The sequence below is a fragment of the Lepidochelys kempii genome, chromosome 2, assembly GCF_965140265.1.
Source record: "Lepidochelys kempii isolate rLepKem1 chromosome 2, rLepKem1.hap2, whole genome shotgun sequence".
NCBI lineage: Eukaryota > Metazoa > Chordata > Testudines > Cheloniidae > Lepidochelys > Lepidochelys kempii.
Genome location: NC_133257.1, coordinates 138,598,176 through 138,614,209, shown reverse-complemented (window position 1 = coordinate 138,614,209; position 16,034 = coordinate 138,598,176). Strand labels below are relative to the sequence as shown.

The 16,034-nt window shown below is 38.8% G+C and overlaps 1 protein-coding gene across 11 annotated transcripts in view; it reads right to left on the bottom strand.

The window, feature by feature from the left end:
- Positions 1 to 16,034, bottom strand: part of DNAH5 (dynein axonemal heavy chain 5) — a 313,949-nt gene that overhangs the window by 122,039 nt on the left and 175,876 nt on the right. For all 11 annotated transcript variants that reach the window (XR_012157381.1, XM_073332322.1, XM_073332321.1 and 8 more), the window contains 4 exons: positions 12,445 to 12,598; positions 9,630 to 9,776; positions 8,039 to 8,280; positions 3,566 to 3,742 (listed from right to left, as the gene is read on the bottom strand). Coding sequence is in view for 10 of the 11 variants with exons in the window: in XM_073332322.1 (XP_073188423.1) it covers positions 3,566 to 3,742; positions 8,039 to 8,280; positions 9,630 to 9,776; positions 12,445 to 12,598 (720 nt within the window). In the remaining variant the exon portion in view is untranslated. The remainder of the gene's footprint in view (positions 1 to 3,565; positions 3,743 to 8,038; positions 8,281 to 9,629; positions 9,777 to 12,444; positions 12,599 to 16,034) is intronic.

Sequence of the window (16,034 nt, the reverse complement as noted above, 5' to 3'; positions counted from 1 at the left end):
TTGCAAAGGGAATTAAAACCAATAGTAAAAGGTTCTATAGTCATATAAATAAGAAGAAAACAAAGAAAGAAGAAGTGGGACCGCTAAACACCGAGGATGGAGTGGAGGTCAAGGATAATCTAGGCATGGCCCAATATCTAAACAAATACTTTGCCTCAGTCTTTAATAAGACTAAAGAGGATCTTAGGGATAATGGTAGCGTGACAAATGGGAATGAGGATATGGAGGTAGACATTACCATATTTGAGGTAGAAGCGAAACTCAAACAGCTTAATGGGACTAAATCGGAGGGTCCAGATAATCTTCATCCAAGAATATTAAAGGAATTGGCACATGAAATTGCAAGCCCATTAGCAAGAATTTTTAATGAAACTGTAAACTCAAGAGTTGTACCGTATGATTGGAGAATTGCTAACATAGTTCCTATTTTTAAGAAAGGGAAAAAAAGTGATCTGGGTAATTATAGGCCTGTTAGTTTGACATCTGTAGTATGCAAGGTCTTGGGAAAAAATTTGAAGGAGAAGGTAGTTAAGGACACTGAAGTCAGTGGTAAATGGGACAAAATGCAACATGGGTTTACAAAAGGTAGATCGTGCCAAACCAACCTGATCTCCTTCTTTGAGAAAGTAACAGATTTTTTAGACAAAGGAAACGCAGTGGATCTAATTTACCTAGATTTTAGTAAGGCATTTGATACCGTGCCACATGGGGAATTATTAGTTAAATTGGATAAGATGGGGATCAATAGGAAAATTGAAAGGTGGATAAGGAATTGGTTAAAGGGGAGACTACAACGGGTCCTACTGAAAGGTGAACTGTCAGGCTGGAGGGAGGTTACCAGTGGAGTTCCTCAAGGATCGGTTTTGGGACCAATCTTATTTAATCTTTTTATTACTGACCTCCGCACAAAAGGTGAGAGTGTGCTAATAAAGTTTGCGGATGATACAAAGTTGGGAGGTATTGCCAATTTAGAGAAGGACAGGGATACCCTACAGGAGGATCTGGATGACCTTGTAAACTGGAGTAATAGTAATAGGATGAAATTTAATAGTGAGAAGTGTAAGGTTATGCATTTAGGGATTAATAACAAGAATTTTAGTTATAAGCTAGGGATGCATCAATTAGAAGTAACGGAGGAGGAAAAGGGCCTTGGAGTATTGGTTGATCATAGGATGGCTATGAGCCGCCAATGTGATATGGCTGTGATAAAAGCTAATGCGGTTTTGGGATGCATTAGGAGAGGTATTTCCAGTAGGGATAAGGAGGTTTTAGTACCGTTTTACAAGGCACTGGTGAGACCTCACTTGGAATACTGTGTGCAGTTCTGGTCTCCCATGTTTAAGAAGGATTAATTCAAACTGGAACAGGTACAGAGAAGGGCTATTAGGATGATCCGAGTAATGGAAAACTTGTCTTATGAAAGGAGACTCAAGGAGCTTGGCTTGTTTAGCCTAACTAAAAGAAGGTTGAGGGGAGATATGATTGCTCTTTATAAATATATCAGAGGGATAAACACCGGAGAGGGAGAGGAATTATTTAAGCTCAGTACCAATGTGGACACAAGAACAAATGGATATAAACTGGCCACCAGGAAATTTAGACTAGAAATTAGACGAAGGATTCTAACCATCAGAGGAGTGAAGTTTTGGAATAGCCTTCCAAGGGAAGCAGTGGGGGGCAAAAGATCTATCCGGCTTTAAGATTAAACTCGATAAGTTTATGGAAGAGATGGTATGATGGGATAACATGGTTTTGGTAATTAAATATTCATGGTAAATAGGCCCAATGGCCTGTGATGGGCTATTAGATGGGGTGGGATCTGAGTTACCTAGGAAAGAATTTTCTGTAGTATCTGGCTGATGGATCTTGCCCATATACTCAGGGTTTAGCTGATCGCCATATTTGGGGTCGGGAAGGAATTTTCCTCCAGGGCAGATTGGAAGAGGCCCTGGAGGTTTTTCGCCTTCTTCTGTAGCATGGGGCACGGGTCACTTGCTGGAGGATTCTCTGCTCCTTGAAGTCTTTAAACTACGATTTAAGGACTTCAAAGCACAGATATAGATGTGAGGTTTTTTGCAGGCGTGGTGGGTGAAATTCTGTGGCCTGCGTTGTGCAGGAGGTCAGACTAGATGATCATAATGGTCCCTTCTGACCTAAATATCTATGAATTCTATGACTATGACAACATGTGTACACCTGAATTTTGCTGTAATGATGGTTAGTAAGTACTATATACAGCAAAGGGGAAATGATGAAGTTTTGACATTTGTCAAAGAATTCTGCAAAAACCAGGTAATACAGGCTGATAAAGACTACTATTTCCACCTTCTTGATTAAGAATCATTGCTGTGGAATTATGTCCCAGATAATGTTCAAACTGCTGAATCTATTTCTGCTTTTATATTTCAATTTTACACAGCATTGTCTTGGATTTCTCCAATGCAGCTGACACTGGGTAACTGTTCCCACTGTTATAAACAGTAAACTGCCATTGACCTCAATGAATGAAGAGGAAGATCAGTGCTGAACATTTTGAAAATTCCCCTTTTTCATTCCAGTACCTTTAGGCCTGGTCTATACTTGTGACAGTGTGTAGGGTATGTGTACCTACACATCGCAGTGAAAAGCAATCTGCATCCACAATGCAGTACGTAGTTACATGCAACAGTAAAAGATTCCGGCAACAGGATAAGACAGGGGAAGCACTGCTTGGGCATGTACATAGGATATATATATTCTAAAGTTCTGGCATTTCTTTACTCACCTAAGAAGTGCCTTACCATCTACACTGATATTTATACCTGTGATAGGGGGCATTCAGTGTCTGTACACTACATACAACCTTAAGTGAAGACATAGTCTTAATGAAAATCTAAACACTGAGAACTGAAGTCTTCTCTTTGACCATAGAGTCAATATTCAGCAGCATGGGTATCAGCTTTGCAAGTTTCCCCATACCGCCCTGTTAATCCAATCTGCTTCAAACCTAGGTCTCAAGAAACCATCTCTATAGGCATGAAGATGTTCACCATGTACATCTACTCTTTGGCCTCCCTTTTCAGTCTGCCAATAAGTGCCAATTTTTTGAACACATCCTCTAAGACATACTCCAAGGGAAAACTTATTTCATATAAGTAACAACAAATAAAAATCTATCAGATAACATTAACTTTTCACCACCACATTCAACATTTCGTCTGCATTTAAGAAATTATAAGTGAAATGCCCTGCAGTCCATTATCCATTCTGTGAGCCATCCAGTCACTCCTGTTATTAAAACACCAGTTAGGGCGACTGCTGTCTGATGCCGCATAAGTATTCTTACAATTGTCATTGTAAAAATATCAGAAAAAGCACTATATAAACATACTGAAATAAGTATGGACCATCCTAAGTGTCATTTTCAACAGAAACTAGGTACTCACATGTAAGATATTTTAAGCTCCCACATCTTTACAGGAATGTCTCTTCTCTAACTATCCTGGTGTGCTCTCTAATATGTACCCATGCAGCATGAAACAACGTAAGTCAGAATAAATAGTTGGCAAAATATTGACCAGCTTACCTTCGGAGGGATAAGTCCCTGCAGCATGTTAATGCTTTGCATGATCACAAAGGCCTCCAGCATCTCTATCTTATATTCCAAGGTCTGGATGCTGAAGTAGTAGAATTCGGGGAATGATGAAGTGTACAGCTGACGCAGAATTTCAGCTTCTTGAGGAGAACGTTTTTTCAAAAAGCTCTATTATCCATGGAGGAGGGAGGGAATATCCTTTAATTTCAAATCAAGTCTTCATAATATTTTTAAACACTCTCAAGATTTTAGTAAAATAGACTCAAGTGACATGCTGACTTACTGAGATTCAGCTTTCTTTGTTGGTGCAAACAGAAGGCCAAATTCTGCATTCATGTGTATGTATAACTCCCAGAGGAAGTTGCACACACATATTAAAAAGTACAACTGGGCCAAAATCACAGCCAGTCATTCATCACTGCTCATGAGATAAAACTTCCACTTTAATTCTCAGTCAGCATAGCTGTTTCAAGTGCATTTCAACTCTGCAAAGTGGCTATATAAAAATGGAGTTAGAGGTAGAACTCAGGGATTAATTTAGCCTGAATAATATTTACGTTTGTGAGATGCTACACCAGAACCCACCCAGATTTACCCCCAGAACCCAGTTTGGAAGTTCAAAATAACTGAGCTGAGCATGTCTGGAAGCCAATCAGAGGACAATCATGCAGTCTTAAAATGCCTTTTTTTTTTAATCTCTTGGCAGTAAAAATATACCCTGTCTAATTGATTCCAACAAATATATAGTACCTCATTCAACTCCCTCCCTCTCGTATTCAAACTAGTTCAAAATTGGAGAAAATTTAGTATCCACTTTTTTTGAATGTCCCTACATGCAACACATCACGTCAGAGCTTTACAGAAATACTTGTGCTAATCACTGCCTTTTAAATACTTATGTAATAAAGGATGGCAAAGCCCCAAGTTGCTCTACTAGAAATACTTTCATCTTTGATATTTGTCTGTAGTTCCAAAGGATAGTCTTGAGGCTTTTGTATGTATACTTTATTTTGGTGCAGGTTTTCCTGAGTTTATTGCCATTTCTTCTTTTATCCTACAAGTTCATTTTTCCTGTGTGTGACAGTAATTGGTGCACCAATATTGATGGCCAAAGTTCCATTTTTTCACCAAGGTCCTGGTTTTGTGTACTCTGACTCATCGCCAAGCTAATATTTCTCCAGATACTAATTTCTCTTTTTCCTCACATATCCCTCCTTAATACACTTCAATACAGCATTCACTACTTGATGCTTATAGTTCAGAACAGTACTACAATAAGTTAAGAAGAAGCTAAATTTTCAGTGTATCTGTAGTTGTATATACTTTAGCAATGCAGTACTCTCTCCAAATACCTATGGCAGATTCAGATGTTTTCAGGCCAAGAGATTTAGAATGGAAAGAAACCATTCAAGTTTATTATTTCCTGAATGTGTTAGTTCTGCTAATAATAATTTTAATAGCTCTTCTTATATCTAGCACATGCCATGTTTTTTCCTTCAGGGATAAAGAAGTATTTAGGCATAGAGAAAAATAATTTTAATTTGGTTATGGAAAAAAATTATCAAATTTGACAGTAAATGTCCCAGGAACATGAAGAACTGCCCTACACTCTTGGAAGATATAGTAAGAATCATGACTACTAACAGCAGACACATCTGACTGTTGTGCTGATTGACTGCAGCCAGGAAGCATACCTTTATAGAGACACAATATGACTATATATCAGAGGGTAGCCGTGTTAGTCTGTATCCACAAAAATGATGAGGAGTCCGGTGGCACCTTAAAGACTAACAAATTTATTTGGGCGTAAGCTTTCGTGGGTAAAAAACCCACTTCTTCAGAAGCATGGAGTGAAAATTACAGATACAGGCATAAATATACTGGCACATGAAGAGAAGAAAGTATAAATAGATGTGCTGGAGAATAAATAGATGCTATTGGTTCAATGGCTGAATCATGAGAGTTGGTAATATTATGGTCAGGTCTAAGGCCAGAGAAATAGTTTTAACTGTTAGTTTATATAGGCTTGTTGCCTTGAGGAACCACCCCAAACTGGTAATCTACCAGAGATTAGGATCAATTTGCCTTCATAATACCACATAACTCTGTGGTGAAAGATACAATCTTATGGCCCAAAGTCCATCCATTAAGAAGTCAAGAGCAGCTGTTCGTTTCTGGGTTAATTTCCCCCTCCTGACTCAGATGTGAACCATTTGATCCATACTCTAGGGTAGAACAAAAGGGATGGAAATTCTGCAGGATGGTAGGAGCTTGTAACCTGGCAGAAATCTCAGTTAGGATTTGTTAATCAAGAGCCAAGATATAGGATCAGGTAATCCCAAATAGGATAAGAGATCCTTTTCTACTGAAAAGATGGGTTAAGAGTTCCATTGTCTGAAGCTTTGTTTCTCACGACCAATTTGGGGACAGTGAATATGATAGCCATTTCCTCTTATTTAAGCTTCTGATTTATGAGCTTCTGGATCTAGACTGTTCTCAGTGGTAGCAGATGACAGAACAAGGAGTAATGGTCTCAAATTGCAGTGGGGGAGGTTTAGGTTGGATATTAGGAAAAACTTTTTCACTAGGAGAGTGGTGAAGCCCTGGAATGCATTACCTAAGGAGGTGGTAGAATCTCCTTCCTTTGAGGTTTTTAAGGTCAGGCTTGACAAAGCCCTGGCTGGTATGATTTAGTTGGGGATTGGTCCTGCTTTGAGCAGGGGGTTGGACTAGATGACCTCCTGAGGTCCCTCCCAACCCTGATATTCTATGACTCTATGATTCTTCCCAGAAGTTGAAGGATGTACATACAAGGGAAATTTCCATTTGTGAGAGAAAGCAATTGTTCCCAGTGATCATTTTTCCCTGGTGAAGAGCTGCCAAGTTCATGATTCAAAAGAAGGTGTGTATGTTCGTCAGGAGATAGCCAAAGTTCCTGATGATCAGATAAAAACTTCTTGATTAAGCATCAGTTTATGAGTGTCTACAGGCTATTTGTGAACAGACTGGCTTACCTCTTTTGTTACATTTAACATATGTACATTAAGTGCACAGGAAATGAAGTGTATTGATTTTATGTTTAGATCTGCTGTCAGTGCCACTTTGCCAGTTTACATATATCACCATTGGACTGGATCAGGATATGCTACTTCATTAGGTGATCCTCAGTCCAGAAGGCCTGACTGGATTGTCCTTATATGTAATAAATTAATGCTCTGAGCCCTCTGACCTCACCTTCCCTAAGAGGTCATCATCCATGGTCAGAAGTTTGAGGTCCAGACTGTGAATGGAGGATCCAGAAATCACATGGGCATCCTGTTTCCATCAGGACAATGAAATGATCGCTATGTTATCTGCATTTCCCTCCACATTTCTTGTTGGGAATGATTCCAGGATGTTAAAAGTGACCCCTGAAGCTCTCCTGTGTAATCTTGCCCAATGAGTCACCTTTCCACATAGAGACTCACACATCCAGGAATTGCTATTGAATGGCTAACAGTTCTATGACACCATAAAAATCAGAGTTTGGATCTTGTCAAGTTTTCCCTGTTGGGAAGATTGACTCTTCCTCTTTCGATCTGAGTTGACCAACCTCCAAAGGGAATCAAAGAGCTCATCAACTTTATTTCCAAACTGTGCGTCTGAAGTATTGAGAGGGTGCTGTGAACCTTCTCCAGCAAGTAAGGCTTTAAGTAAACCATTGAAGACTAAATACAGATAAGTTCCTGCTCTTCAATGTAATTATGGTCAATATCAAAACCTTCAGGAACACCTAAGACAAACAATACCTGTTTTGTCAATTAGCTAATACTGGTACCAGGGATTTCTGTGGATAAATCAGAGGAATTGTTAAAGAGCCAAATGTACTGGTTCCATTACGCTTAGTTCTAGGAAGGGGGAAAGGTCCTTTAGGTGGGCTGATGTGATACTTGTCTTGAAGCTGAAGAGGGAATAGGAAGACATGGAGGAACACAGCACCACAGAGTATATCCATGCTGCCCTCTCCCCAACCCTTACCTTGTCTGAAGTAGATTCACTGCACTAGGAGCTATTGGGTGCTTGGTATTTTTGAAAACCAGGCCCTTTAAGAGCCTAAATATAGCTTTAGGAATTTGGCTTTAGGTTCCATATTCTTAAACATAGACTGAAATTCCAGAATGAAAAAATGGAAAGTGTAATAGACCACCCAAGCTTCTAAAGACTTAAATCTTTCAGTATTCAATACCATCACCTGGGGCATAGTTATGTTAATTGATCAGCTGGCAGTATGTCTAAGAGAGACTACAATTAATGCATTTACCCAGTGTTTGAACTGAATAAACATACTGGATAAAATGAATAACCCCAAGTTATAACCTAAACACAATGAACTACTTGAAAATCATTGGTATTCAACACTCATTAAATATACCTCATTAATACTTCTACCAATATACTGAATCATCTAATTATTGTGGACCATACCTCAAGAACAGGGCTCCAGTTGAGAACTGATGAACTCATGAAAACCATGCCATTCCTTGACACAGTAGCAGGGGAAGCATTGTCAATATTATGAGGCTCAAACACTATTTTACAGTTTGGTGCCATCGGAATACGGTCTCCATTAGCTAGTGTTAGGGTTCTATTATCATCCAGTACAGAGTTCAGGTTCTCAATCCAAATAGCATCAACAGGACCATCAAGAACTATCCAGATGTGCTCACCTGCAATCCAAAGAACATGTCTATGAAGCAAATCATATGGTCTCACAAGCATTATCTAATTACACTTTAGAATATTGCACACTAAGTCTAATTGTTGTAACAACAAGAAATACAAAAGAAACTGTTGTGATTCAGTTTGTTTCTACCAGTTTGAAATAAAACATTTGATCGGTTGTTGTCCATATCCAAATGCTTATCTGTCCCACAACACATAAAGGTAGCATTATCTGCTGAACACCTGGTAATGCTTGTAACATTCTGGTCAACAGATTCATGGATTTTTACTATCTCCCATCTTAAGAATTTTAGCTCTTCATATAAACTCCCATTTAATTAAATCATCAAAACTCAGGGTAGAAATCCTGTACTTTAAAAAAAATAATAAGAATACAAATCTTCTGGTTCCAAAGGTTTTGATGATGCTCAAACAACAATCCCTAGACTAGGTAGGAAATACTAGTTAATACAAGTTGTCAGAAAATTGTTAGGCACAATTTCATGTAATTTTACACTAACTTCTATCATTCTGATCCAGCTCCCATTGGAGTTTATGGCCATTTTTCCACCTACTTTATTGGGAGTTGGATCGGTCTTTATTTCAACTGTTTTTTGTCTTGCAGAAGCACAATAATCAGTCTTAGATAGGAGCCATTTGCAATATTGTGAAAGTCTTTTTAGGCCAGTTAATCTGTAGACAATACTACCAAATTTCAACTACAGTAATTTACCTTAAATAATGTCTGATCACTACTTACAATTTTTATCTATAGAGAAATGACTGCTCAATAGCCAAATACTACCTGACTGTAGTCACCAGTGACCCAGTTTTTGAACTAGAAAATTGAGTAGTCAAGTAAATTAATATACAACAAGTTTATAATATGGGGCTCAATACAAGTCTCCTTTGAAATAAATGAATGTTTCTGCCTAAAAATGGATAGTGTGGCCAGGCAAGGTTTTTCCTTTGTATCCTTTACACACTGAAATCCCAAGTGCCTGTGAACATGGGTACACAAACACAGAAAGGAACAGGGTATGTTTTTCAAAGCCATTCCCTTAACGTCCAGCACCAGGTGCAAAATTACACAAAGGGATACCTCCTCTTTAATCCTATGATCAATCCTTCAAAGAAAGGATTGGGAAAATTAGTGGAATAGAATTTGCCATTTTGCAACCTGAAGATAACACATTCTGAGTAGTGATTATGTCTCCATGCAAGGAGGTCTTACTTTTGAAACCATATTAGTTATTTGCTTGAAAACAGCTTTTTGATTAATGCTTTGGTTGGTTCACTGGTTTGGGGGTGATGGGACATGTGGTGTTTTGTTTGTTTTTGTTGTGTGATTTACCTTTCTTGGCTCTCAAAGTTTTCCTCCACAGAGTGGAGAAAATCCCATCTGTCCAGTCATTGGTTGCTACATCAAGGCGACCAAACATCTGAGGTGCTGTGATAGCTTTGGGATTCATTCTCATTTCACGGTGTGGCTGTCCGCAATCTACAAAGGTCAAATCAATCTGTCAACCTTTGGTATTTCAAGCCAAATGTCATGGTACGGCATTACACTAATTTACCACACAAAATTTTACGGTTGTTAGTGGTTTACTACTATCAGAACTGCAAGATTACTTTGAAAATTCATTTCTTCTTGTATATCAAGTTGATAATTAGAGCTGTCAAAAATTAACAATAAAGTACTCCTTCCAGGTATGATGTAAAGGAGAAATCCATGCATTGACAAGTAAAGGAGAGCACAACAACATGATGACATGTATTCAAGGCCTTATTTAAGGTGGTGATTCTTTAAACTACATAGTTCCAATGCCTTTAATTTTCAATGTACTTTTCTATATCTTGTGCTTGAAGTACCACACAGAAACTTTATTCTCTACATTCCCTCATTTTCTGCAATATGTTCTTGCTCATCTTGGACTAACCCAATTAAATTGTAGTTGCATGATCACAGAACTTCTCAAGCAGCCACAGGGAATGCATTCATATCACCAACATCTGACCTTTAAAATCCCTTTATTAATACAAGACTATGTTTCATTTTCCAAAAATGTCTAATGTTTGATCAGCAGTAAAGATGTAACAAAATCTTAGCTCTAATAATCCTGAGTAAAGTATAGACAATGGACTTTTAAAAATATGACTTGCATTGCAAGAAGGAAATTTTTCATTTTTAATACCAGTAGTGCCCAGAAGTGTAAAATTTTAATGCTGTATAAAAAATTAAGCAGTTTTGCAAATCATGACCTGACAAAACTACTGCAGTATACAGTCATCTGTGGGCATTATTACTTCAGATATTCAGATGGACAGATGTGCTGCATCATCTGTATCTTGGCAATACTCAGTAAAATGTTCTGCAGAAACATACCAAAAACTCTAAGAAGGTTTGCCATATTGCCTTTGAGTTCTTTTCTCAGCGAGAGCCAAAATTAAAAGATTAAATTAATTTTATTTTATGACAGGTTTCAGAGTAACAGCCGTGTTAGTCTGTATTCGCAAAAAGAAAAGGAGTACTTGTGGCACCTTAGAGACAATTGGTTAGTCTCTAAGGTGCCACAAGTACTCCTTTTCTTTTTATTTTATGCTGGCTTTAACTGAACCAAGATATTGCATGGAAGTGTATTACAGTTTGTCCTCTCTCTTCAAAACTATTCCTTTACACTACATCTTCACAGGCAACTTGGCAAGTCTATCAGGAATCATATAAAACCAATGCTGTGAAGTAGTCAGGTAATAAATAGCCTCACAAAGCCATCTACAGCAACAGATAACTATCAACTGGCATAGAGGAATAAGAAAGAAGACGTTTCACTCTTGAATTAAACTAGTGTTAGGTTATGTTTGTTACTTTTGTGCACACCTTGGATAGTATTTCTGTACCATTACTATTTATATTATGTACTATTAACTGCATGTGCATGCATAAAGTTATCCAGGCATTTATCTACACTATTTACAAGTAGAAATTCACTGCATTTTCAAGAGATGCTTTTGTGAAGCTAAGGAACTGAAGACACAATTTGTACGAGTGTTGGTCCTTGGAGGTCAGGTCTGAAATGTAGTGTCCTTAAAACATAAGACTGAGGGTCAGTCCCAAAGGTCTAGTGACAATGCTCTTATTTACCATATCAAAGACCTGGATTTAAAGTCTTGGCTCCAGACAGTTCCTTCCAGGGACAACAAATATGGAGAAAGCTGCAGAAGCAACATGCTTAGTTTTGTAACAGAAGATGGGGAAAAATTGCCTCAAAACAGATACCTCTCCATCCCAAATATTAAAGTTTTAAATCACAGAATCCAAAAGCCCATCAAACCCTTCTTTTGACTAGAAAGAAGATGGCCAACATATGGAACCCTGAGAGTATGAAATGGAGGCAAGAAGTGGAAATGGTCATAATTAAGAACTATGGGTATGTCTTCACTATCCACCAGATTGGCAGGCAGTGATCAATCCAGCGGGGATCGATTTATCACATCTAGTCTAGAAGCGATAAATTGACCCCAAAGTGCTCTCCCGTTGACTCCTGTACTCCAGCACCGCGAGAGGTGCAGGCAGAGTCAACAGGGGAGCAGCAGCAGTCAACTCACTGCGGTGAAGACACCACGGTAAGTCGACCTAAGTATGTCGACTTCAGCTACCAGTAGACCAGGGCTATGAGAAAATAAGGTAGATTTCTGGAGACAAAGATGAACAACATCTTATGCTGTTAAAAATCCTTGCACTGTGCCTGTTTGATCATCTTCCACAATTATTCCTCATTAAGGGAATCTTCAACATTTCTTCAGCTCTGTCTTTTGAGACAATACACCCACCTACCCACCCTTCCAACCTTTGTGTTCCTTATTTTGCACATCTCTTAAATGAAAGTCTCTGACGCTCATACTGGTAAGCTGAATGTAATACAAGTACATGAGATCTTCTCCAAGATGTTATCAGTTTTTCCTTCCTAATTTGTTTTAATATTCTGCTTAAAATTTAGAGAAGTAACCCTTGTTACTACTCACACATGAAGATTTGTGCACTAGGGCACCATACACTGAACTTCATCCTTACAATGATTTATCCCCTTTGTTAAAAGTAAACATTGTAAATTATTTGCAAGAATAACAGAATTGTAAATCTGCTTTACATAACACAAATGGCTCCATACCTGTCATGGATTTCATCAGAGTGTGGATGCAAGTACTTTTACCTGCCCCACTAGGACCTAAGGCCATCATTCCATGCCTTACTTTCTGCGTTTCATACAGCTGGATAACTTTCAGTTTCCAGGGAGGATGACTAATTAGGCCAGCTTCTTCAACCTGTGGATATTGACATAAATCCAAACTATTGCTTCTTTTATGAATCAGAACAATTCGCTAATCAGATTCAAGGTATATACGCATTACAAGATCCTGATCATATTTAATTTTTATTAAGTTTCAGTACTTCTAAAAGAGCACTGGTTGAAGCCAAGTAACACAACAGTTTCTACACTGGATCTCAGTATCCCATCTTCCACAGTGGCCAATGTCATATGATTTGTGGAAAACATACAATTCCAACAACAAATAAGTTTTAATACTGAAGGGGCAAACTTCAATATTGATGCAAAAAATGAATGATAATTTATTGTTATAATGTTAGGTTGTTACAAACTTGCCTGTATCTTTACTGCATTGTAGCAGATACAATTATTTTCATAGACATGATTTTGGAGAATGTGATAAGCAAATAAAAACATAAGCATGTTAGTTATTTAATTATAGGAAAGGTTCAAGCTAAGGAAATTCTGAGGAAATCTATTTTTTAATCAACAATAGAGGTTCCCTCAGTGTCAAAGAAGAAAAAGCAATGTTTATTACCCTGACTCTGGAATGCAAATTTATAGATTATTTTGGTTTAACATCCTATACTATTTTTATACTACATTTTCAAAAATTAAGTTAGGATTCATGTTTTATATAGAACTACAAGTTGAAATGATATAAATGGTAGCTTGTTTAAAAGAATGTGAGGTTATTCTCTGTTCAAGATAAATTATGCCTAGGATATGATTTCAGAGCAATAAAACACATAAAAAAAAAAAGAGGTCTTTTCACCCTCTTCTCTTCATTTCCTCAGTTTAAACCCAGACAAAGGATTTAAGAAGTCTTATTGCCTTTTATAGGCACTCTGAAGTCTCCACTTAGCTTTTAAGAGAACACATACAGATGGGAAGTGCTTTGGTTACTTCTAACCCCATGTTGCAGCTTAAAAAGTGAAAACTTTTGTTTAGTCATTAAATGATTAAAATGGCATAAGCTTTTTTGAGATGTATATTTGTAAATGTGCTACATCTAAATCCAAATAAAAACTTCTTGTTTATGCTCTTACTTGAATGGTAAGATATTTTATGTACAAATACAGCACGGTCATTTGACACTGTAACTCATTAATGAAAGAAGCCATATGAGTATAAAAATATTTAATTTCGTTGGGAAATTAGTTATCTGACAGTCATCGTAATGGGACATCCCCAAGGGACGTGGCCCCCTTGCGGATCAAGCACCACATGGATCGATCTCTGGCTAGATACTTACGGTAGTTTGGCAGAATACTTAGTGTGTCCATCACTGGCAATGTTATTGTGCCATCAAAGCTTTTGGCACCCATAAAATTGCCAGCTGTATAGTGGCTTCCTTGGTGTACACACCTCGGAATTTGTTGGTCTTCGATTCTTCACATTCTTCAGCCTTCCTCAGTGCCCATGTTTCACTTCCATATGACAGTTGGTATAACTGTGGCTCGATAGATCTGCAGCTTCATAGCAAGCTTGATGTCACAACACCCGCACAGAGGCAGCTGAAGGACATGAAACATGGTGGCAGCTGCTGCTATACAAGCATCCACATCATTTGAACTTCCTCCAGCACTGCTTGACACTTACCAAGTATTTGACATTCCTGATGTCCCATCTGGATGGGTTAATATTGAGCTGGTTATAATCTGGAGCTGGAGCCTGCTTGATGTTAATGGCCAGGGACTCAGATTTATCCAGATTAACAATCAGGCCAACGTGCACTGCTTTTTGCCTGACCAGATCAACTATCAGCGGCAGCGTTTCCAACTGAGCCAACAATACAATGTCATTACCATATTGGAGATCTCAATGCAGAATGGCGGTCAGCCTGTCAACACTGGCACCTGCTTTCTGAAGCTTATCCACCAACCTATCAATGCCTACCTCATCTGATCCCACAAACTTGCTCAATGCCCTGAACCAAAGGCCTGATGTAAGTCTGTAAAAAGTGCAGCTCACGGCTTATTAAATGCAGCCATCTTCTCAAAAAACTCTCTAGATAAGATCTGGTTGACCACATTGAGTATCCCAGCCTTTGCCACAAACTGCATCACTGAATCAAGACATTAACAGGGACGCAAAAAAACTTGCCCTGGCTCTGACTATAGATGCTACATCCAGCCTTATCGCCCTTTTTTGAACACAAGCAGATTAGCCCTCTTCGAGTCAACAGGAATATTAGTGTGCCATATGGTCTGGAGGAACCTATTCAGCCACAGTACAACAATACAACAATCCTGTCTTTTACAACCCATGGATGAGGTTACAAACCTCTGGTGCCTTTCCAAACTTGATTTTATGGACTGTGATGCAGATCTCTCAGCTGAAGGAAGGCAGCTCTACTGTAACATCCTGCCCCTCTTCAAATGGAGAAGGGACTACAGGGGGATGGACAACAAAGGATCATCTTGAAATGAACCTCCCATTATTGGAACTGATCCAGCAGACTCTGGCTGATGCGGCCACCTCAATATTTAACTTAACAAGCTGGGGTCATGTTCCCTCACAGACACTGTGAATAGAGGGTGCGGAGATTGTGCCTTTCTGCAACCTGTTCTAAATTAGCTGCCTGAGATGACCACTGGCATTCCTCATCTTTCTTACACAGTGACTTGACAACGTCCCAAAGTATGTCCCATTCAGCCTTTGTTTTTGTTCTTGACAAACATATTTTTGAAGAAGATTGTAGCCTCTCTTTTTTTCTACCTTTGACTGCAGTGAGCATCTCCTCACAATCTCTGGATAGCATTTGAAGGGCAGGGGATCCAGCACTGAGTTGACATCAGGCAGCACTAACAACTTGAAACAACACTATTCCTCATCAGATGCGGGAGGGAGGGAGACTTCGGTCTCTAATGCTTTGATGGCCTTAAGCAGTTCAGAACAGAGAGCTGCCTGATAGCTCAGCTGTAACAAACATTTTTGGTTGACTGACCCATTTTGGCCCATTAACCGGCAGTCTTCAAAGTCGGAGGCAACAGAAGCTAATGATGGGTGTTAAGTTCAGCACCCCTGCAAACTCGTACATCCAGGACTATTGACTGCCAGTGATGATTAATGAGGACATCATCAATAATAGTGCTAGTGAAACCAGCTGGGCTGTACTAGGCCTGTTTGTGAATCTTTGAGTGATGGAACAGTAAGTGAGTCATCACTATGTCATTGGCAGCCACAAATTCCAGCAGTTGCTGCCTGTCCTGTTCTTCTGCCCAACACTGAGCTTCCCAAGCATACTTGCCCAGGGGTAATTAAACTTTCCTACTTGTGCACTGAAGTCTCCAAAGATCACTCTGCTACTGAAGGGGAAATGACCAGTGAGACTTTACTAAAGGACCATTCTGGTATCCTGCGTGTTGGTGGCAAATGTAAAATTGGTGCCTGGTACATTCAAACAGTGTCCGAAACTTCTAAAACCA